At 45.4% G+C, this 25,364-nt stretch overlaps 1 protein-coding gene across 1 annotated transcript in view; it reads right to left on the reverse strand.

Moving 5' to 3' along the window:
- rfx6 (regulatory factor X, 6) overlaps window positions 1–25,364 on the reverse strand; it is a 91,568-nt gene that overhangs the window by 31,872 nt on the left and 34,332 nt on the right. The window contains exons 13-15 of the mRNA XM_070884463.1: window positions 17,062–17,171; window positions 16,847–16,964; window positions 6,719–6,841 (exon numbers count right to left, since the gene is read on the reverse strand). Of these exons, the coding sequence (XP_070740564.1) occupies window positions 6,719–6,841; window positions 16,847–16,964; window positions 17,062–17,171 (351 nt within the window). The remainder of the gene's footprint in view (window positions 1–6,718; window positions 6,842–16,846; window positions 16,965–17,061; window positions 17,172–25,364) is intronic.

Genomic DNA, 25,364 nt, shown 5'->3' on the forward strand with positions numbered 1-25,364 from the left:
AACGCTCTGGGAGAAGAAATTCCTTCTCAACTCGGTTTTAAATTGGCTCCCCCGTATTTTGAGGCTGTGCCCCCTAATTCTAGTCTTCCCGACCAGTGGAAACAATCTCTCTGCCTCTATTTTGTCTGTCCCTTTCATTATTTTAAATGTTTCTAAAAGATCACCCCTCATCCTTCTGAACTCCAACGAGTAAAGACCCAGTCTACTCAATCTATCATCATAAGGTAACCCCCTCATCTCCAGAATCAGCCTAGTGAATCGTCTCTGTACCCCCTCCAAAGCTAGTATATCCTTCCTTAAGTAAGGTGACCAAAACTGCACGCAGTACTCCAGGTGCGGCCTCACCAATACCCTATACAGTTGCAGAAGGACCTCCCTGCTTTTGTACTCCATCCCTCTCGCAATGAAGGCCAACATTCCATTCGCCTTCCTGATTACCTGCTGCACCTGCAAACTAACTTTTTGGGATTCATGCACAAGGACCCCCAGGTCCCTCTGCACTGCAGCATGTTGTAATTTCTCCCCATTCAAATAATATTCCCTTTTACTGATTTTTTTCCCCCAAGGTGGATGACCTCACACTTTCCGACATTGTATTCCATCTGCCAAACCTTAGCCCATTCGCTTAACCTATCTAAATCTCTTTGCAGCCTCTGTGTCCTCTACACAACCCGCTTTCCCACTAATCTTTGTGTCATCTGCAAATTTTGTTACACTACACTCTGTCCCCCTCTTCCAGGTCATCTATATATATTGTAAACAGTTGTGGTCCCAGCACCGATCCTGTGGCACACCACTAACCACCGATTTCCAACCCGAAAAGGACCCAGTTATCCCGACTCTCTGCTTTCTGTTAACCAGCCAATTCTCGATCCATGCTAATACATTTCCACTGACTCCGCGTACCTTTATCTTCTGCAGTAACCTTTTGTGTGGCACCTTATCGAATGCCTTTTGGAAATCTAAATACACCACATCCATCAGTACACCTCTATCCACCATGCTCGTTACATCCTCAAAGAATTCCAGTAAATTAGTTAAACATGATTTCCCCTTCATGAATTCATGCTGCGTCTGCTTGATTGCACTATTCCTATCTAGATGTCCCGCTATTTCTTCCTTAATGATAGTTTCAAGCATTTTCCCCACTACAGATGTTAAACTAACCGGCCTATAGTTACCTGCCTTTTGTCTGCCCCCTTTTTTTTTTTAACCAGAGGCGTTACATTAGCTGCTTTCCAATCCGATGGTACCTCCCCAGAGTCCAGAGAATTTTGGTAGATTATAACGAATGCATCTGCTATAACTTCCGCCATCTCTTTTAATACCCTGGGATGCATTTCATCAGGACCAGGGGACTTGTCTACCTTGAGTCCCATTAGCCTGTCCAGCACTACCCCACTAGTGATAGTGATTGTCTCAAGGTCCTCCCTTCCCACATTCCTGTGACCAGCAATTTCTGGCATGGTTTCTGTGTCTTCCACTGTGAAGACCGAAGCAAAATAATTGTTTAAGGTCTCAGCCATTTCCACATTTCCCATTATTAAATCCCCCTTCTCATCTTCTAAGGGACCAACATTTACTTTAGTCACTCTTTTCCGTTTTATATATCTGTAAAAGCTTTTACTATCCGTTTTTATGTTTTGCGCAAGTTTACCTTCGTAATCTATCTTTCCTTTCTTTATTGCTTTCTTAATCATTCTTTGCTGTCGTTTAAAATGTTCCCAATCTTCTATTTTCCCACTAACCTTGGCCACCTTATACGCATTGGTTTTTAATTTGATACTCTCCTTTATTTCCTTGGTTATCCACGGCTGGTTATCCCTTCTCTTACCGCCCTTCTTTTTCACTGGAATATATTTTTGTTGAGCACTGTGAAAGAGCTCCTTAAAAGTCCTCCATTGTTCCTTAATTGTGCCATCGTTTAGTCTGTGTTTCCAGTCTACTTTAGCCAACTCTGCCCTCATCCCACTGTAGTCCCCTTTGTTTAAGCATAGTACGCTCGTTTGAGACACTACTTCCTCACCCTCAATCTGTATTACAAATTCAACCATACTGTGATCACTCATTCCGAGAGGATCTTTTACTCGGAGATCGTTTATTATTCCTGTCTCATTACACAGGACCAGATCTAAGATAGCTTGCTCCCTTGTAGGTTCTGTAACATACTGTTCTAAGAAACAATCCCGTATGCATTCTATGAATTCCTCCTCCAGGCTACCCCGTGCTATTTGATTTGACCAATCGCTATGTAGGTTAAAATCCCCCATGATTACTGCCGTTCCTTTTTCACATGCCTCCATTATTCCCTTGATTATTTCCCGCCCCATCATGAAGTTATTATTTGGGGGCATATAAACTACGCCCACCAGTGACTTTTTCCCCTTACTATCTCTAATCTCCACCCACAATGATTCAACATTTTGTTCATTCGAGCCAATATTGTCTCTCACAACTGCCCTGATATCATCCTTTATTAACAGAGCTACCCCACCTCCTTTCCTTTCTTGTCTATCTTTCCGAATCGTCAGATACCCCTGTACGTTTAATTCCCAGTCTTGGCCACCCTGCAACCACGTTTCTGTAATGGCCACCAAATCATACCCATTTGTAATGATTTGTGCCGTCAACTCATTTACTTTATTTCGAATGCTGCGTGCGTTCAGGGAGAGTATTTTAATACTAGTTTTTAAACCATGATTTTTAGTTTTGACCCCTCCTGCAGTGGCCCTTTTTGGTTTTTGCCTTGGATTTCTCTGCCCTCCACTTTTACTCATCTCCTTTCTGTCTTTTGCTTTTGTCTCCTTTTTGTTTCCCTCTGTCTCCCTGCATTGGTTCCCATCCCGCTGCCATATTAGTTTAACTCCTCCCCAACAGCACGAGCAAACACTCCCCCTAGGACATTGGTTCCGGTCCTGCCTAGGTGCAGACCGTCCGCTTTGTACTGGTCCTACATCCCCCAGAACCAGTTCCAATGTCCCAGGAATTTGAATCCCTCCCTGCTGCACCACTGCTCAAGCAACGTATTCATCTGTGCTATCCTGCGATTCCTACTCTGACTAGCACGTGGCACTGGTAGCAATCCTGAGATTACTACTTTTGAGGTCCTACGTTTTAATTTAGCTCCTAGCTCCTTAAATTCGTCTCGTAGGACCTCATCCCTTTTTTTACCTATATCGTTGGTACCAATGTGCACCACGACAACTGGCTGTTCACCCTCCATTTTCAGAATGTCCTGCAACTGCTCCGAGACATCCTTGACCCTTGCACCAGGGAGGCAACATACCATCTCGGTTGCGGCCCCAGAAACGCCTATCTATTCCCCTTACAATCGAATCCCCTATCACTATCACTCTCCCACTCTTTTTCCTGCCCTTCTGTGCAGCAGAGCCAGCCACGGTGCCATGCACTTGGCTGCTGCTGCCATCCCCTGATGAGTCATCCCCCTCAACAGTACTCAAAACAGTGTATCTGTTTTGCAGGGGGATGACTGCAGGGGACCCCTGCACTACCTTCCTTGCACTGCTCTTCCTGCTGGTCTTCCATTCCCGAGCTGGCTGTGGACCCTTCACCTGCGGTAAGACCAACTCACTAAACATGCTATTCACGTCATTCTCAGCATCGTGGATGCTCCAGAGTGAATCCACCCTCAGCTCCAACTCCGCAACGCGATCTGTCAGGAGCTGGAGGTGGATATACTTCCCGCACACGTAGTTGTCAGGGACACCGGAAGTGTCCCTGAGTTCCCACATGGATGAAGCATTTATTTATTATTTTGAGTCCTTTCTTCAATTCTTACTCTAGATTTGAATTTTTTTATCAGTTTCATTAATAATAAAGTATGAGAGTGTGAGAGAACATTAATCAATTGCTACTATAATTTAAATCATGAGTTAGTGTTTCAACAACTACTATAGCTCGCTCCCACAAGGAGTAGTTGAGGCGAACAGTATAGATGTATTTAAGGGGAAGCTAGATAAACACATGAAGGAGAAAGAAATCGTAGGTTATGCCGATAGGATTGAATGAAGAGGGGTAGTGTATAGCTCCACCTAGTGGACTACTGTAGTAATGCAGCCATTTCTGTTTACAACAAGAGTAAAAGAAATGGAGCCATCTTGAAGTCCTGTGTGTTTGTGAGATCGTAAGAATATATCACAGATTGGAGGAGGCTTGTGTGGAGTATAAATATTGGCATGAGCCTGTTGGCCGAATGGCCTGTTTTTGTGCTGTACATTCTATGTAATAGCACCTTTAACATAGTAAAATCTTCCCAGGCGCTTCACAGGAGTGAAATTAGACCAAAAAATGTCTACATGAGGAAACATGTTTTGCATTCAAACTAAAGACATTGTGCATGTTAGAAGGGCTCATTGCCATGGTAACTACGTAGCTTGGTTAGGCAACCTCATCAATTGCCTAAGGAAGAAGTGTGCAACCGTCTCTCTGGAGGCAAGAATGCTGGAAGTTTAGTAGCATGTATAAATCAGAGTACATGGCTCACTGTTTGTGATGATAATTAATAAAAAATATTCTATCTGGTAATATCATTTTTGGAATTCACTACATTTTTAAGGTGCTGCTGGCTTTATTAAACAAACAAGCAATTGAAAAATGCTGCTCTAGAATAAAAATCTGTTTCCAAGTATATCAACAATAATTTTACATGCTTTGATTTTGTGTATTGACTGATATATGGTCCAAGGTACAGGGAATTGATCGATTATAACTGCAGGTCTTCTTTTCATTCTTCAATGTGATTGGCAATTGTATGTGCCTTCTCATTCGGTCGCCTGTATATTTATCTTTTTGTTACTATTTCTTAATCCTAGCAGCATTTTACGTGTGTTAAAACATTAACATTGATGTTGGATACTATGTTATTCTTTCAAACATAAACATGAGACAATCGGGGACTGGAGAGCCAATGCTGTCATATTACATATGTGGCCATGTACAGCATGCATCTCACCTGTCAAAAAGGTCACCAGCAGCCACTGACGTCTGGTGAGACCAGATGTACCAGACCACTGAAAGACAGAACTCGGCCTACCTGGTGGTCTAGGCTAACAGTGTGGCCTGGACACCTCAAAAAATATATTTTAAAAAATTATTTGAAAGCGGTCTCCTTAAGAGAGATTGCTGGGGGTAGTTCTAAGTTTATTCCAGGGGGACCTGGCACCCCACCCACCCGAACCAATAAGTTGCACTACAGTTTCCAGCTTCTGGCTAAAGTGGCTGTATTAGCATGGCCATTTGCCACTGGCATTAAAATAAACAGACCTCCTACTGACCCTACAAACTTTAGTGGGATCAGCGGTGGAGGCCTCAGGTGGTACATCCCAGTAAGTCATTGATTTAAGTGACAGTGATGCGTTGCTAACTTTTTTTTTTACAGAATTTGGTTACATAATAATGATTGGAGCAACTCAGGCAATGTCTAGTAGGATATCCAAGGGATAATTTTCTGAATTCGTGCTCCTACCAAGTGAGGCACCCAACTCACACTCAAAGTTGAAAAATTAACCCATTGGTGATCTCATCATGCTGAGCCATTTACTGACCTGACCTTCTTTACACTACAAGTAGTAAGAGCATCCACCAGAGTCAGATCAGGTATAGAGTTCAGTTTCTGAGTAGGCTGTCTGGAACATTAACTGAATACTATGGGGCCGAAATTGTCCACCGCTGGAAATGGGGCACACCTACCGTGTTTCTGTTGTTTTTACCGGCGCGGTGGATCCAGTGGCTTCTTGAACGAAATTTTGCTCTTTGGCTTTTTTTTTCAGCGGACCAGAAGTTGGTCATAATGAGGACGTATGTATGGCGGTGAGCAGAAGTTCACGCACTAGAGGGGCGGAAGTTGGGGGCGGATGTCGTATCCGCCGCTATCAGTCATCAGCGTAGCGCTGATGATGTCATCACAGTGCCGTGTCACCACGGCTCTCCCCTGATTGGCGCAATTCTTTAAGTTTGGTCCACTGGGCCACCAGGGAGGGTTTCGGCTGGGCCAGGCTGCCTGTTGGTGGCCTGGCCGAACCCAGGGCATAATTGTCGGTCCGACGTGGCAGTCGGCCGACAAACAAAAAACATGGCTGCAGCGGCAGTAGGTCCTCCCCTTTAATGGCAGCTGCACCGCCATTTTAGGACAGCAAGCTCAGTGCACCGACAGAAAAAGCTGCTGGTGGCACTGAGCGGCAGGAGCAAGATTTTTTCCAGCGGAATTTTGCCATTGGGTGGGAACATCAGCGGCGCACACTCTGATGACACACTTAGGACAGATCGGCAGTAGTGGAGCAGTAGCGGGGGGAGCAGGTCACTGCGGGAGCGGAATTTTCAAAATGGCAGCCATTACTCAAAAAATCAGCAGCTATTATACTCCACAGCTTGGCCGCAGATTTCCGGCAGTAACAGGCCTTAAGAGAAGGGGAAATTTCGGCCCCTATAAGTCTTGAGTTTTTTTTTTAAAACAGAATTTTTCCCCATTCTTACTTCTGAGTCTTATGGTGTGGAAGCATTAGTTATTATTACATTCAATAATTAAAAATCAGAACTCAAGCAATGATGCCATCCTGAACTGCCTCTATCATTCCTCATTGCAATAGATTTGATAAAACAAGGCAACCCTAATTGCTGTATTTCTTAGTAAGAAAAAAGCAGTGCTGGAATATTTCAGGTTTGTAATGAAGAAATTATTTGGCTGCTTTATTTAAAGTACCTGCATTTTTCATATATTTGTCCAGGAGATTCTGTAGCTCCTGCTCCTTGTCATTGTTGAACTGTGTCTCCATGGCTAATAGAATGTATTCATCAAGCAGCATTCGAATTAGATGAAAGGAACCTAGGAGGAGAGGGAGTGAAGGAAAGTTATCTCAGTGACCATCTGCTCACTTTAAGAATCAAGGAAAATAAAAATCATTGTTTGACTGCAAATGACCTCCTTCTATCTCAAACAAGGCATCATTTTTTAAATTCTGACCCTAATCTGGTGTAAGGTTCACCTACCTCTTGCTTTGTTTACTGCCCCCACAGACTGTTTGACAACTAATTACATGAAAAGAAAACACTGATGAAAGTAGGGCAAACCTCAGCAACAAAGAAGGTACATATTTATACTACCTGTATTTGTGTGGTACTTTCTGTCTTAAATATTTTATACCCTCTTTTTAAACTGACATTAGTTACCTGTTTTGATGAAGGGTCTACACTGGAATTAAAAACCCTTCTACAGCTGTTGAATTACAAACTGTACTTTGTACTGATGTGCACAAGCATGACGCCTTTGTGAGTTGCATAGCTGATCTCTCCAATTTTAACTCCCCAAACTGGGGTCAGAAACTAATTGTGTTGAATCATCGAGATAAAATGCATATCTTACTCTTCAATGATGGCTTTGCTTGATGTTCGCCAATTCTCCTGAGCAACCACTGGTCAGAAATGGAACCAGAAACTACCCTGAATGGCTCAGTGTGCAGACTATCAAAGTCTTTGTTTTGACCTTCAGTCGGCACTGATTGAGCTGATCCCAGACAGACCAGCAATTGGGCTCTACAATGGCATCAGGATGAGAAAGGGGACAAGTAAGTCAGGATTCTTGCTCCCGAGTAGTATTCATTGACCTCCACCTCCCGCTCCCCCCCTCCACCCCAAACTATCCGATGGAATCTACGCATGGATGGATATTAAGTGAGAACAGGATTGGACTTGACTATGATGGCCCCATTGTTAAATGATCTGCACAATTCTCCTTTTTCAAACTTACACATTTTATTAGTTTCAAAATTCCTGAGTTATAAAAACATCATAAAAATATCATAAATATTGGCACTGAAATTCCGATGTCCCGGGTCCAAACGAAGTTCCTATGGACCCGAGAAGGCATCGGAAAAGCCGGTTTTCAGCACGCAATGTGCATGCGCTGAAAACCGGCTTTTCCGATCTGTCAAGTTTCTGGCTTGACAGATCTCGCGCATATCGGGAGCAAGGACACTTGCAGGGCAAGATTTCCGATATTTACGCATATCTTGCCCAGCAAATGTCCTCAAAAATCTTGCGCCTGAAAAAGCAGGCGTATAGCCTACTTTTACAGGCGCAAGTGTTTATTTAAAAAAATGTTGTGCATTTTTAAAGTTATAAAAACAAATGTTATTGTTAAAACCCCTCCCCACTATAGGAAGTTTATTTTAAGGCATCTTTAAAAAAAGTCGAGAAAATATATATTTTTTTAAGAAGAACTTTAATTTAAATGATTCTTAAATATGCAGTGTATTTTTCTATTTTTTATTAATGTTTTGTGTGTTGGAGGGGGTTGGAGTTCTCATTCATAATAATGGGAACTCCAACTTACGAAGTGTAGGAGTGAAGGCCTCAGGTTCGGAAGTTCGAACGGGCACAGCAGGAACAAGTAGGTGCGCATCTTTTTTAACTTTTTCAGTCGATTGCCCGCGGGAAGACCTCGATCTGAATGTCAGGCCCAATGATAGTAAAATACACTTGTAATACTGGACAATAAAGATGCATAATCTTACTGAGTACTGTTTAATATACCAAACATGGGGTTTTAGAGGTAAAGCAAAATTAAAACACTTTAAACAACCCAGTTATACTATGTATTTGGCATTGGTTCAAAATAGTTTCAGCTTTTGATTGATTAAAGCTGTGTATTAAAGCTTAGGAGGGAAGTTGGCCAGAACAAGCTCAAGCAACTAAATTGAGATCAACTTGAGGAGATGAAGGGTGATTGCGTGATGGCATTCCCAGCAGAGAGCTGTATTCACTAGGAACTCATCATGGGAAATCATGAGTACTCAGCCTGTAATTTCCCCAAAATGCACTGTCTGCAAGCATCGGTCCTTGCTGCTACTGCCAATTTGTGAAATTATCTTTCTAGTCTCACACCAATCTGAATTTACCAAGTGCAGTATAACTGCAACTAAAAGCAAAGGGGACATAATTGCCCCGTAACCCAATTGGGGGCGGTAACCTTCCAGGGCTGTTATTTTAGTGCCCCCCGGAGGCGCTAACGGGGCTATAAAAGGGGCAATTTCACCTCCACAGTTTAAAAAGTTACCATGAATGTTCAAGAGCCTTTGAACTTCAAAGAACAAATTACATAGAATGTACAGCACAGAATTTAGCCCAACTATGCCAGTATTTACATTATACACGAGCCTCCTCACATCCTACTTCATCTAACACTATCAAGATTAACTGCTTTACTAATATTAGAGGTTTAACCAGCATTTGTATGTGGTGAATAGAGCTCTGTGAGAACTTAGTCAGGAATATATTTCAATGATGTCAGTTCCATGTTGCTCCAACAATACAATGAAAGAAGAATTAAATACACTACAGGGACTGAAATTCCTCCTGCTGATAATGGCCTGGAAATTGCATCCGAAGGCTTGGCGCCTGTGTACTCCTCCGAACCAAAAGAAAAGTACAGACTTACCCGCTGTCTCAGGAGCTTCAGACTGTTCCAGTCCTGGGCCTCCAGGCGACACCTGTCCCTGGGTGCAGGCAGTTCGCAAGCATCCCTGGGATCATGTGGGCCAGGCCAACCAATCAAAAAGGGAGATTACTATGATGCTCATGAGGATTCCATTTACATATGGAATCCCCATAAGCTTAATAGGGATCCCCTAAAAAAATACATTTTCACAACACTGAAATAAAAATAAATTATCACAGTTTCAAAATTAATTAAACCACCCTTTAAGTAAATATTTAAAATAAAAATTTAATGTTTTTAAAAATAAATGTAATCATTTTAAATCAGGCCAAAATTTACCGAAACTAATTTAAAATGTTATTGTTACGTATGTAAACCTGTAATTACCATGTCTAACCACCAGAGGGCTTATCCTGTAGAGTCCCAAGGGATCCCACAATCCCTTGGAAGCACCTGTATATAAGGAGGCCTCACAGGCTGGAGAGACACTCTGAGATCTGTAATAAAGGACTACGGTCACACCTTACTTTGAACTTGCAGTATCTGGTCTGACTCTTTATTCAAGACATAACAACTGGCGACGAGATACAAATGACGAACCACACCGCAACAATGCGAAGAACCGTGGGCATCCTGGAGAAATTTTTGGAGGGAGATGATTGGGAAACCTTCGTGGAGCGACTCAACCAATACTTCGTGGCCAGCGAGCTGGAAGGAGAAGCAAATGCTGCCAAACGAAGGGCGATCCTCCTCACCGTTTGCGGGGCACCAACGTATGGCCTCAATGAAAAATCAGCTCGCTCCAGCGAAACCCACAGACAAGTCGTACGGTGAGTTGTGCACACTGGTCCGGGAGCATCTAAACCTGAAGGAAAGTGCTCTGATGGCGAGGTATTGGTTCTACACGTACAAGAGGTCTGAAGGCCAGGAAGGGGCGACGTCGCCGAGCTAAGGCGCCTTGCAGGACATTGAAAATTTGAAGGACATTTGGAATACATGCTCAGGGACTTCTTTGTACTTGGCATTGGCCATGAAGTAATACTTTGCAAACTTTTGACTGTAGAGACCCCAACCTTGAGTGAAGCCATAGCGATAGCCCAGGCATTTATCGCCACCAGTGACAATACCAAACAAATTTCTCAGCACATGAGTGCTACTGCAAGTACTGTGAACAAAGTAACGTCATTTTCAATCGAAATGTACAGGGTAGGCCTTACACGCCTGCAGCTGCACATCCGCAGATGACTCAGAGTCCACCATCAAGGGTGGTGAATACAAGGCCATTAACACCTTGTTGATGCTGCGGGGTTAATCATCGTTTCCATTCATGCCGCTTCAAAGGATACGTCTGCAAAGGCTGTGGAAAAATGGGACACCTTCAACATATGTGCAGGCGAGTTGCAAACCTTGCAAACCACCGTGTTGCAGAGGAGGACAGATCCACGGTGGATCACGACGAACCAGAACCTCAGACCGAGGAGGCAGAAGTAAATGAGGTGCACACATTTGCCACAAAGTATCCCCCGATAATGCTGAAGGTTGAATTAAATGGACTCCCAGTGTCCATGGAGCTGGACATGGGTGCAAGCCAGTCCATAATGAGCAAAAAGACTTTCGATAAATTGTGGTGCAGCAAGGCCTCAAGGCCAGTCCTGACTGCCATTCGGACTAAACTGAGAAAGTACACAAAGGAACTGATTCCTGTAATCAGCAGTGCTACCATAAAGGTCCCCTACAATGGAGTGGTGCACGAGTTACCACTCTGGGTGGTACCGGGCGATGGCCCCACGCTGTTCAGCAGGAGCTGGAACTGGGACGACATCCGAGTGCTTTCGTCCATCAACAACACCTCATTTGCCCAGGTCCTAAACAAGTTCCCCTTTGACGTTCAAACCAGGCAGCGGGAAGTTCCAAGGAGCAAAAGTGCAGATCCATTTGATTCCGGGGCGACCCATCCATCACAAGGCGAGAGTGGTGTCTTACATGAGGAGAGAGAGGGTGGAGATCGAACTGGACAGGCTGCAACGAGAAGGCATCATTTCTCCGATCGAATTCAAAGAGTGGGCCAGTCCAATTGTTCAAGTCCTCAAGGGGGACGGCACCGCCAGAATCTGTGATAATTATAAAGTAACTATCAATCGTTTCTCACTGCAGGATCAATACCCACTACCCAAGGCAGATGACCTATCTGTGATGCTGGCAGGAGGGAAAACGTTCATGAAGCTGGATTTGACCTCGGCCTATATGACGCAGGAGCTTGAGGAATCATCGAAAGGCCTCACCTGCATTAACACTCACAAAGGTGTCTTAATTTACAACAGATGCCCGTTTGGGATTCGTTCGGCCACGGCGATGTTGCAGAGGAACATGGAAAGCTTGCTGAAGTCAGTCCCGCTCACCGTGGTCTTCCAGGACGACAACTTGGTTACAGGTCGGGACACTGTCGAGCACCTGCAGAACCTGGAGGAGGTTCTTAGTCGGCTTAATCATGTGAAGCTCAGGTTAAAATGCTTGAAGTGCGTTTTCCTGGCACCTGAAATGGAGTTCCTGGGGAGAAGAATTGCGGCGGACGGCATCAGGCCCACCGATTTGAATACGGAGGCAATCAAGAATGCACTGAGACCACAGAACGTGACGGAGCTGCGGTTGTTTATAGGACTCCTGAACTATTTTGGTAACTAATTACCGGGTCTTAGAACATTGTTAGAACCCCTGCACTCTTTACTGCGTAAAGGAGATGAATGGATATGGGGTAAAAGCCAAGAAAATGCCTTTGAGAAAGCTAGGAAGCTGTTATGTTCAAACAAATTGCTTGTGTTGTACGATCCATGTAAACATTTGGTACTCGAATGTGATGCGTCGTCGTATGGGGTTTGTGTGTGTATTGCAACAAGCTAATGAATTTGGGAAATTGCAACCGGTTGCTTATGCATCCAGAAGTCTGTCTAAGGCCGAGAGGGCCTACAGTATTGATCGAAAAAGAAGCATTAGCGTGTGTTTATGGGGTAAAGAAAATGCATCAATATCTGTTCGGGCTCAAATTTGAATTGGAAACTGATCATAAGCCGCTTATATCCCTCTTTTCTGAAAGCAAGGGGATAAATACAAATGCATCGGCCCACATCCAGAGATGGGCGCTCACGTTGTGCGCATACAACTACGCCATCCGTCACTGACCAGGCACAGAAAATAGTGCCGATGCTCTCAGTAGGCTGCCATTGTCCACCACATGGGTGGAGATGGCACAGCCCGCAGATTTAGTCATGGTAATGGAAGCATTCGAGAGTGAGCAATCACCTGTTACCACCCGACAGATTAGAACCTGGATGAGCCAGGACCCCTTACTGTCCTTTAAAAAACTGTGTGCTCCACGGGAGTTGGTCCAGTGTCCCGTTAGAGATGCAGGAGGAAATAAAGCCGTACCAGCGGCGCAAAGATGAAATGTCTATACAGGCAGACTGCCTCCTATGGGGTAATCAGGTAGTGCTGCCAAAAAAGGGCAGGGACACTTTCATAAGTGATCTCCACAGCACCCACCCAGGCATCGTAATGATGAAAGCGATAGCCAGATCCCACGTGTGGTGGCCCGGTATCGATGCAGATTTAAAGGTCCTGCGTTCACAAATGTAATACATGTTCACAGTTAAGTAATGCACCCAGGGACACGCCACTAAGTTTATGGTCCTGGCCCTCCAAACCGTGGTCCAGGGTACATGTCAACTATGCAGGCCCATTCTTGGGAATAATATTCTTAGTGGTTGTAGATGCGTACTCCAAATGGATTAAATACGTGATAATGTCAGCAAACATGTCCGCTGCCACCATTGAAAGCCTACGGGCCAGGTTTGCCACGCACAGCCTGCCTGATGTCCTTGTAAGTGACAATGAGCCGTGCTTTACCAGTGCCGAGTTCAAAGAGTTCATGACCTGCAATGGGATCAAACATGTCACATCTGCCCCGTTTAAACCAGCGTCCAACGGTCAGGCAGAATGAGCAGTTCAAACAATCAAACAGAGCTTGAAAAGGGTATCTGAAGGCTCACTGCAGACTTTCTTATCCCGAGTCCTGCTTAGTTACCGCAGAACACCCCACTCGCTCACTATGGTCCCTCCCGCTGAACTGCTCATGAAAAGGGTACTTAAGACAAGGCTCTCGTTAGTCCACCCCGGTCTACACGAACAGGTAGAGAGCAGGTGGAGTCCATTGTGGGTTGTTCTGGATAATCCATAAATCTGAGTTTGGTTTGGTCCAAGTGTTTCCTGCAGGTGAGTCGATTTGAGAGTTTGACCACAAACACCCTACTCCCCTCTTTAGCCAAAACAATGCCAAGAAGCCATTTGGGACCTTGTCCATAGTTCAACACAAACACAGGATCATTTATCTCAATTTCGCGTGACACATTTGTGCTATTAGGCGGCTTCAACAGAATACATATCATGATTGCACAAATGTGTCACGCGAAATTGAGATAAATGATCCTGTATTTGTGTTGAACTATGGACCAAATGGCTTCCTGGCACTGTTTTGGCCAAAGAGGGGAGTAGGGTGTTTGTGGTCAAACTCTCAAATGGACTCACCTGCAGGAAACACTTGGACCAAACCAAACTCAGATTTATGGACTATCCAGAATAACCCACAATAGACTCCACCTTTTTCGACCCTCCAACATACACACACACACACACACACACACACGTGGCAACCGTCCCAGCAGTTGACCACGAAGCAGAACCCATCACCTGCAGCAGCCCAGCAGGACTCACCACCCAGGGCAGCCCAGCAAGGCCAGCTGCACAGCAGCCCAGCGAGGGCCCAATAAACGACTCACCGAAACCAGCATTTGCACCGAGACGATCAACCAGGGAAAGGAAGGCCCCAGATCGACTCACATTGTAAATAGTTACACTATTGACTTTGGGGGCGGGGCAGGGAGGGGGGGTGTGGGCGATGGGGGGGGGGGGAAGAGAGTGTTATGTATGTAAACCTGTAAATACCATGTCTAATCACCAGAGGGCTTATCCCCTGGAGTCCCAAGGAATCCACAATCCCTTGGGAGCACCTGTATATAAGGAGGCCTCACAGGCTGGAGAGGCACTCTGAGATCTGTAATAAAGGACTACAGTCACACCTTACTTTGAGCTTGCAGTATCTGGTCTGACTCTTTATTTCAAGACATAACAGTTATTTTAATCATTTAAAAAATGTTATTTATTTTAATCCTTACGCTAGTAAAAGAAATCCTGCTTTTACCAAGCATGAGGATTTTGTAGGCATTCGCTGGGGTGTTAACTCTGCAATGTGAATTTGTAATGGGTGCGGTGGATCGGTCCAAGTGAAACTTGACAGATGGCAAGTTGCGGGTTTTTGCGCATGCACAGCCCAAGCAGAAACCCAGAACATGTGGTGCCATTTTGAAGGCTTCTGACAGCGTGTGCATATGCTTTCAGACGCACCATAAAATCTGGCCCATTATTACAAGACAGTCGCCACAAGTACAAAACAGTAAATCTCATTTTGTGTTCATGCTGAATTTATCGCCAATATTATCAACAGGGAGAATCTTGCTCGTCAGATTTTTACTTTTGTTGTAATAAGATTGACTTTCAGTCCAGTAATGTAACTTTTCACACCCAACCATAGTGATTATTAAAATGTTCTGGATTTATGTTCATCACCCACCAATAAAGCTGATGATCGTGTTAGTCAATCTTACCTGTAAGGTTTATAAAAGGCCAGGCATTAATAAGTCTGGTTGAGGGGGAAGAAATTACCAAACTGTGTTAAAAGATAGGGGTGGTCCCTCAAATTGGCACTTCCAGCAACCCATGTCATTCAAAAGGAATATATTGTGGGCAATTCCAGAGACACAGCCCATGATGTTTGATCCCTGTACGCCTGTGATCCCCAAGGTGTGCTTTCCGTGAGCACTGTCAAGACCATCAGCAGGCCAGGGCCATTGGAGGGAGCAGCGTGTGGTGGCCCGGCCCGGAAATCTGTGCGGTCTCGGCCTGCAAAACCATCAGCAGGCCGGGGCCATTGGAGGGAGCAGCGTGCAGCAACTTGGCCCGGAAATCGGCACAGTCACAGCCTGCAAGACCATCAGCAGGCAGGGGCCATTGGAGGGAGCAGCGTGCAGCGGCATACCACTGCAGGGAGCAGCGTGTGCTGCTGCAGGAGGGCGACGGCTACAAAGCCAGATCGCTGATTGCAGTACGGGCAGGCACAGCAGGAGGGGCGAAGGAGCGGCAAGAGTCCATAGAGGGAAGTGACCGGGGCCCAGGAAAGACATGAGTCTGGGGCCCAGAAGAGGCGAGGGCCCTGGGGCAATACGGGCCAGCCCACATTGCGACATGTGCGTGTGGTTGGTCTGTGCAGCAGAGCTGGTCTCCAGTTTGTCTTGGGTAATCCTTGCCACTGGACCAAGACCTAGCTCTGTCAAGCCTGTGAGGTGGCTGGTGTGCAACGGCCACCACACGTTAAAAAATCCAAGCACAGGCATCTTCCACCCTTCATGATGTAGTTCGAGATCTGGAATATTAGATATGTGAACTCATCCCTTTTTGGCGTGGAAGCAAATCATCCTCGCTTCGAGGGACTGCCTATAATGTGTTCCTGCCTGGGAGTGCAATCACACCCATAGCTCCTAAATAAAAGAGGAAAAATTCGGGGCATTTGCGTTTCGTGTTAGTGCCCCCAAAATGACTTTTTGCCAGTGCGCAGCACCGCTATCCGTGAAATTCCACGGGGGTTTAGCAAAGGCCCAAACTGGTAGCACCCCGCTGCACTGTGCCAGTCATGATGATGACGACATCACCGTGCGCAGCGATCCATTTTCTACCTGGAGCAAAAATTCAATAGTGGCCCCTGAAGCTGCCTCAGGCAATGCCCGCGACAGCTTCACGTAGGTTGCTCATTGGCCGAAAATTAAAGGGGAGTTGCAGCAGGAAAGAAACCAAATGGTTTAGCGGTTTGTCGATCACGGGGTCCATGCCGCAATCTTGCAGCCCAGCACTCTGCTTGTGTGCCACGGCACCATGCTCCCTGGTGGTCCAGCGATGGCCCCGTTTCCCACATGCAGAGTCGGCAGCTTGGCCTTCCCACCGCATGGTGCTGCTAATTTCGCGTGGCTTTGTGCCCCACTCTCGCCCCCAAGAGGAAGTGCAGCACAATATTGGGGGGCGGTAACTCAATTATAGGTCAAGGGGCAGGACTTGCTCAACTGGCGCAGGAACTCCCGCCTCACGGCTGTTACCGCCCCCAAACAGGGCACTACCAAATTTCACCCCCAAAGAGTCAGAAGCTCACTATCCAAAGTTGTGCAGTTTTATCCTAATATTACATGCAAGCACCCACCCACATTGGACTGTATTAAAAATGAAAACGTGAATGCTTACCAAAGCTTGAAGCATTGTTGAGAGTGAGGTTATGCATGACTCGGGCTCCAAAAAAACTCCATCTCAAAAGAAAATCTTGGGCTCTCTTCTTAAGGGACCTTCCATTTTGTTTACTTGGCTTAAAAATAAAAGTACATTAAAAGTCACAATATTAGATAAAAACAAAAAATATTGCAAGAAAGTATTTTAAAATTTTAATTCTTATACAAACTTACCTTGATGACTCTCTGTTCTACTACTGTGTCCAACCATTCAATAAATGATTCCACAGTAGCATTTTTCTTCAACAGGTCCTTCAGTTCTTGAAACACTGTAATAGAGTCATCTAGCATGTAAAAAAGGAAAATATGAGATTGCTCTAACTTTTTGAAAACTCAAGAGCAGTCAGTTTCAAATGGTAACAGAAGATCAAAAACATAAGCGGGCTGCTGATTAAATACAAGCTGGTTACTACTGAAACATAAGTAGTTCTATTTTATGGGCCCGATCTTGCTGGACCAGGATATTTCATGGTATACGCCTTTAATTCGACTTTTTCCTGCATCCTTCAGCTCAAAATGTTTTTACGACAAAACCTGCTGGAAGAGTGAGCTGATAACGGCAATGTCAGGGCAACGGGGCATCTGGGAGATTTAAGGATTGAGAAACAGACAGACGATTGTTGGAGAAGGACGGTGAATTAGAGTCAGATCAGGTACAGAACAAGAAATAAAAAGAGGGAAAGAAAGATTGAATTAAGAAAGAAATAGAAAAAGACAGAAAAGTAAGGAAAATAACTTCATTTAAAATTTTACATTTTTAAAATCTCTAACATATTGACAACATGCAAGAATGAGATCGAACAGTTTAAATTGTTCCCTTTCTGGGCCGAAAAGGTTGATTGGCATTGCATTAGCAATTATCATCTCATTAGTACTTATAAATTCGAGCCCTTACTTTCTGCGGCGAGTTTAATAGGCAATTAATGTCGGGGAGTAGCGGCGAGGCCAATAAAAGGCCCAACGGCAGCGAGGAGCAGCGGCGGTCGGGGAGGAGCGGCGAGGCCAATAAAAGGCCCAACGGCAGCGAGGAGCAGCGGCGGTCGGGGAGGAGCGGCGAGGCCTATAAAAGGCCCAGCGGCAGCAAGGAGCAGCGCAGTCGGGGAGGAGCGGCGAGGCCTATAAAAGGCCCAGCGGCAGCAAGGAGCAGCGCAGTCAGGGAGGAGCGGCGAGGCCTATAAAAGGCCCAGCGGCAGCGAGGAGCAGCGCAGTCGGGGAGGAGCGGCGAGGCCTATAAAAGGCCCAGCGGCAACAAGGAGCAGCGGCGGTCGGGGAGGAGCGGCGAGGCCTATAAAAGGCCCAGCGGCAACAAGGAGCAGCGGCGGTCGGGGAGGAGCGGCGAGGCCTATAAAAGGCCCAGCGGCAGCGAGGAGCAGCGGCGGTCGGGGAGGAGCGGCGAGGCCTATAAAAGGCCCAGCGGCAACAAGGAGCAGCGGCGGTCGGGGAGGAGCGGCGAGGCCTATAAAAGGCCCAGCGGCAGCGAGGAGCAGCGCAGTCGGGGAGGAGCGGCGAGGCCTATAAAAGGCCCAGCGGCAACAAGGAGCAGCGGCGGTCGGGGAGGAGCGGCGAGGCCTATAAAAGGCCCAATGGCAGCGAGGAGCAGCGGCGGTCGGGGAGGAGCGGCGAAGCCTATAAAAGGCCCAGTGGCAGCGAGGAGCAGCGGCGGTCGGGGAGGAGCGGCGAGGCCTATAAAAGGCCCAATGGCAGCGAGGAGCAGCGGCAGTCAGGGAGGAGCGGCGAGGCCTATAAAAGGCCCAGTGGCAGCGAGGAGCAGCGGCGGTCGGGGAGGAGCCAGCTACTGCAGCAAGGTCAAAAGTAAGAAAAAAGTAAAAAGTAAATCGAACTGTGACATCACAGCCAAGAGGGTAAGTGATTGGCTGGTTGATTGGTGAGTAGTTTTCCTTTTCCTTATCTTTTTTCTTTTTCTTAGCAGTAAGAAACCTTGTCACTGTTGCCAAATTAAGTAATTTAAGGGTTAAGTCATGGCAGGAGTGCCCAGACCCGTGTCATGCTCCTCCTGTGCTATGTGCAAAATCAGGGACGGTTCCAGTGTCCCTGACTATTATGTGTGCGGGAAGTGTATCCAGCTGCAGCTCCTGATAGACTGCATTGCGGCACTGGAGCTGCGCATGGAATCACTCTGGAGCAGTCGCGATGCTGAGGATGTCATGAATAGCACGTTTAGTGAGTTGGTCACACTGCAGTTAAAGGTTACAAAGGCAGATAGGGGATGGGTGACCATCAGGCAGGGCAGTGGAAGGAAGATAGTGCAAGGGTCCCCTGCGGTCATTTCCCTCCAAAACAGATATACCATTTTAGGTACTGTTGGGGGAGATGGCCCATTAGGGGAAGGCAGCAGCAGCCATGTTCATGGCACCAGGGTGGCTCTGCTGCACAGGAGGGCAGGAAAAAGAGTGGGAGAGCTATGGTGGTAGGGCATTCTATTGTAAGGGGAATAGATCGGCATTTCTGCGGTCACAAATGAGACTCCAGGATAGTATGTTGCCTCCCATTGTGCAAGGGTCAAGGATGTTTCAGAGCGGCTGCAGGGCATTCTGGAGGGGGAGGGTGAACAGCCAGTTATCATGGTGCATGTAGGTACCAACCATATAGGTAAAAAGCAGGATGAGGTCCTACAAGCTGAATTTAGGGAGCGAGGAGTTAAATTAAAAAGTAGAACCTCAAAAGGTAATAATATCAGGATTGCTACAAGTGCCATGTGCTAGTCAGAGTACAAATAGTAGGATACTTAAGATGCAGAAGGGAGGGATTCAAATTCCTGAGACATTGGAACCGGTTCTAGGGGAGGTGGGACCAGTATAAACCGGACGGTCTGCACCTGGGCAGGACCGGAACCAATGTCCGAGGGGGAGTGTTTGCTAGTGCTGTTGGGGAGGAGTTAAACTAATAGGGCAGGGGGATGGGAACCTATGCAGGGAGACAGAGTAAGTAAAAAGGGGTCAGAAGCAAAAGGTATAAAGGAGAAAAGTAAAAGAGGAGGGTAGAAAAATTAAAGGCAAAAATCGAAAAGGACCACATTACAACATAATTCTAAAAGGACAAAGAGTGTTAAAAAAAACAAGCCTGAAGGCTCTGTGTCTCAATGCGAGGAACATTCGTAATAAGGTGGATGAATTAACTGCACAGATAGCTGTTAATGGATATAATGTAATTGGGATTACGTAGACATGGCTCCAGGGTGACCAAGGCTGGGAACTCAACATCCAAGGGTATTCAATATTCAGGAAAGATAGACTGAAAGGAAAAGGAGGTGGAGTAGCGTTGCTGGTTAAAGAGGAGATTAACACAATAGTAAGGAAGGACATTAGAGTGGATGAGGTGGAATCTGTATGGGTAGAGCTGTGGAACACCAAAGGGCAGAAAACGCTAGTGGGAGTTGTGTACAGACCACCAAACAGTCATAGTGAGGTTGGGGATGGCATCAAACAGGAAATTAGGGATGTGTGCAATAAAGGGTACAGCAGTTATCATGGGTGACTTTAATAGAAATATAGAAAATAGGTGCAGGAGTAGGCCATTCGGCCTTTCGAGCCTGCACCACCATTCAATATGATCATGGCTGATCATGCAACTTCAATACCCCATTCCTGCTTTCTCTCCATACCCCTTGATCCCTTTAGCCGTAACGGTCACATTTAACTCCCTTTTGAATATATCTAACGAACTGGCCTCAACAACTTTCTGTGGTAGAGAATTCCACAGGTTCACAATTCTCTGAGTGAAGAAGTTTCTCCTCATCTCGGTCCTAAATGGCTTACCCCTTATCGATCGACTGTGGCCCCTGCTTCTGGACTTCCCCAACATTGGGAACATTCTTCCTGCATCTAACCTGTCCAATCCCGTCAGAATTGTATACGTTTCTATGAGATCCTCTCTCATTTTTCTTAACTCCAATGAATAGAAGCCTAGTCGATCCAAACTTTCTTCACATGTCAGTCCTGCCATCCCGGAATCAGTCTGGTGAACCTTCGCTGCACTCCCTCAAAAGCAAGAATGTCCTCCCTCAGATTAGGAGACGAAAACTGTACACAATATTCAAGGTGTGGCCTCACCAAATCCCTGTACAACTGCAGTAAGACCTCCCTGCGCCTATACTCAAATCCGCTCGCTATGAAGGCCAACATGCCATTTGCCTTCTTCACCGTCTGCTGTACTTGCATGCCAACTTTCAATGACTGATGTACCATGACACCCAGACATCATTGCACCAGCCCTTTTCCTAATCTGTCGCCATTCAGATAATATTCTGCCTTCCTGTTTTTGGCACCAAAGTGGATAACCTTACATTTATCTACATTATACTGCATCTGCCATGCATTTGCCCACTCACCTAACCCGTCCAAGTCACCCTGCAGCCTCTTGTCATCCTCCTCAGAGCTCACACTGCCACCCAGCTTTTAGTGTCATCTGCAAACTTGGAGATATTACATTCAATTCCTGCGTCTAAATCATTAATGTATATTGTAAATAGCTGGGGTCCCAACACTGAACCTTGCGGTATCCCACTAGTCACTGCCTGCCATTCTGAAAAGGACCCGTTTATTCCTTCTCTTTGCTTCCTGTCTGCCAACCCATTCTCTATCCATGTCAGTACATTACCCCCCCCCAATACCATGTGCTTTAATTTTGCACGTTAATCTCTTGTGTTGGACCTTGTCAAAAGCCTTTTGAAAGTCCAAAAACACCACATTCACTGGTTCTCCCTTGTCCACTAGTTACATCCTCAAAAAATTCTAGAAGACTTGTCAAGCATGATTTCTCTTTCGTAAATCCATGCTGACTTGGGTCGATCCTGTCACTGCTTTCCAAATACGCTGCTATTACATCTTTAATAATTGATTCTAACATTTTCCCCACTACCGATGTCACGCTAACTGATCTATAATTCCGTGTTTTCTCTCTCCCTCCTTTCTTAAAAAGTGGGGTTATATTAGCTACCCTCCAATCCGTAGGAACTAATCCAGAGTCTATAGAATGTTGGAAAATGACCACCAATGCATCCACTATTACTAGGGCCACTTCCTTAAGTACTCTGGGATGCAGACTATCAGGCCCTGGGATTTATCGACCTTCAATCCCATCAATTTCCCCAACACCATTTCCTGATGAATAAGGATTTCCTTCAGTTCCTCCTCCTCGCTAGACCCTCGGTCCCGTATTATTTTCGGGAGGTTATTCGTGTCTTCCTTGTGAAGCCAGAACCCAAGTATTTGTTCAATTGGTCTGCCAGTTCCTTGTTCCCCATTATAAATTCACCTGATTCTGACTGCACGGTACCTACATTAGTCTTCACTAATCTTTTTCTCTTCACATATCTATAGAAGCTTTTGCAGGCAGTTTTTATATTCCCTGCAAGCTTACTCTCGTACTCTATTTCCCCCCTCCTAATTAAACACTTTGTCCTCCTCTGCTGGATTCTAAATTTCTCCCAGTCCTCAGGTTTGCTGCTTTTTCTGGCCAATTTATATGCCTCTTCCTTGGATTTAACACTATCCCTAATTTCCATTGTTAGCCACGGTTGAGCCGCCGCCTTCTTTTTGTTTTTACGCCAAACAGGGATGTAAAATTGTTGCATTTCATCCATGTGATCTTTAAATGTCTGTCATTGCCTATCCACCATCAACCCTTTACGTATCATTTGCCAGTCTATCCTAGCCAATTTACGTCTCATACCATTGAAGTTACCTTTCTTTAAGTTCAGGACCCTAGTCTCTGAATTAATTGTGTCACTCTCCCTCTTAATGCAGAATTCTACCATGTTATGGTCACTCTTCCGCAAGAGGCCTCGCACAACCAGATTGCTTATTAATCCTCTTTCGTTACAGAAGACCCAGTCGAGGATGACCTGCTCTCAAGTTGGTTCCTCGACATATTGGTCCAGAAAACCATCCCTTATAAACTCCAGGAGATCCTCCTCCACAGTACTGCTACCAGTTTGGTTAGCCCAGTCTACATAACTGCTGTACCTTTATTGCATGCATCCCCAATTTCCTATTTGATGCCATCTCCGATCTCACTACTACTGTTTGGTGGTCTGTACATAACTTCCACTAATGTTTTCTGCCCTTTGGTGGTTTGCAGCTCTACCATATAGATTCCATATCACCCAAGCTAATGTCCTTCCTTACTATTGTGTTAATCTCCTCTTTAACCAGTAACACTACCCCACCTCCTTTTCCTTCCCGTCTATCCTTCCTGAATATTGAATACCCCTGGATGTTGAGTTCCCAGCCTTGGTTATCCGGGAGCTATGTCTCCGTAATCCCAAGTACATCATATCTGTTAACAGCTATCTGTGCAGTTAATTCATCCACCTTATTACGAATGTTCCTCGCATTGAGACACAGAGCCTTCAGGCTTGTTTTTTTTTAAACAGTCTTTGTCCTTTTAGAATTATGTTATAATGTGGTCCTTTTTAATTTTTGCCCTTGTTATCTCTGCCCTACAGTCTTGTTTTTCTCCTTCCTACCTTTTGCTTCTGCCCCATTTTTACTTCCCTCTGTCTTCCTGCGTAGATTCCCATCCTCCTGCCATATCAGTTTAAACCCTCCCCAACAGCACTAGCAAACACTCTGCCTACAACTTGGTTCCAGTCCTGCCCAGGTGTAGACCGTCCGGTTTGTACTGGTCACACCTCCCCCAGAACCGGTTCCAATGTCCCAGGAATTTGAATCCCTCCCCGTTGCACCACTCCTTAAGCCATGTATTCATCTGCTGTTCCTACTCTGATTAGCACGTGGCACTGGTAGCATTCCTGAGATTACTACCTTTGAGGTCCTACTTTTAATTTATCTCAGAGCTCCCTAAATTCAGCTTGCAGGACCTCATCCCATTTTTTACCTATATCGTTAGTACTTATATGCACCATGAGAGCTAGCTGTTCACCCTCCCCCTCCATAATTCACTGCAGCTCCGAGAGATCCTTGACCCTTGCACGAGGGAGGCAACATACCATCCTGGAGTCTCGATTATGGTCGCAGAAATATCTATCTATTCCCCTTACAATAGATTTCCCTACCACTATAGCTCTCTCACTCTTTTTCCTGTGCTCCTGTGCAGCAGAGCCACCCACGGTGCCATGAATTTTGCTGCTGCTGCCTTCCCCTGATGAGCCATCTCCGCCAACAGTAACCAAAATGGTGTATCTGTTTTGCAGGGAGGTGATGACAGGGGACCCCTGCACTACCTTCCTTCCCCTTCTCTTCCTGCTGGTCACCCATTCCCTATCTGCCCGTGTAACCATTACCTACATATCTCCTAATAATTTACATATAGATTGGGCTAAACAAACTGATAACAATACGATGGAGGAGGATTTCCTGGAGTGTATAAGGGATGGTTTTCTAGACCAATAGGTCAACGAACCAACTAGAGAGCTGGCCATCCTAGATTGGGCGTTGTGTAATGTGAGAGGGTTAATTAGCAATCTTGTGTGCGCGGCCCCTTGGGGAAGAGTTACCATAATATGGTAGAATTCTTCATTAAGATGGAGAGTGACAGAGTTAATTCAGAGACTAGAGTCCTGAACTTAAAGAAAGGTAACTTTGACAGTATGAGATGTGATTTGGCTAGGATAGACTGGCGAATGATACTTAAAGGATTGCCGGTGGATAGGCAATGGCAGACATTTAAAGATCACATGGATGAACTATAACAATTTTACATCCCTGTCTGGCGTGAAAACAAAATGGGAAAGGTGGCTCAACCGTGACTTACGAGGGAAATTAGGGATAGTGTTAAACCCAAGGAAGAGGCATATAAATTGGCCAAAAAAAGCAGCAAACCTCAGGACAGGGAGAAATTTAGAATTCAGCAGAGGAGGACCAGGGTTTAATTAGGAGGGGAAAATAGGAGTGAGTATAAGCTTGCAGAGAACATAAAAACTGTGCAAAAGCTTCTATAGATACGTGAAGAGAAAAAGATTAGTGAAGATAAATGTAGGTCACTTACAGTCAGAATCAGGTGAATTTATAATGGGGAACAAAGAAATGGCAGACCAATTGAACAAATACTTTGGTTCTGTCTTGACTAAGGAAGACACAAATAATCTTCTGGAAATACTACGGGACTGAGGGTCTAGCGAGAAGGAGGAACTAAAGGAAATTCTTATTGGTCAGCAAATTGTGTTAGGAAAATTGATGGGATTGAAGGCCGATAAATCCCCAGGGCCTGATAGTCTGCATCCCAGAGTATTTAAGGAAGTGGCCTTAGAAATAGTAGATGCATTGGTGGTCATTTTCCAACATTCTATAGACTCTGGATCAGTTCCTATGGACTGTAGGGTAGCTAATGTAACCCCACTTTTTAAAAAAAGGAGGGAGAGAGAAAACAGGTAATTATAGACCAATCAGCCTGACATCAGTGGTGTGGAAAATGTTGGAATCAATTATTAAAGATGTAATAGCAGCATATTTGGAAAGCAGTGACAGGATCGGTCCAAGATAGCATGGATTTATGAA

Source organism: Pristiophorus japonicus, chromosome 7, assembly GCF_044704955.1.
Source record: "Pristiophorus japonicus isolate sPriJap1 chromosome 7, sPriJap1.hap1, whole genome shotgun sequence".
Taxonomy (NCBI): domain Eukaryota; kingdom Metazoa; phylum Chordata; class Chondrichthyes; family Pristiophoridae; genus Pristiophorus; species Pristiophorus japonicus.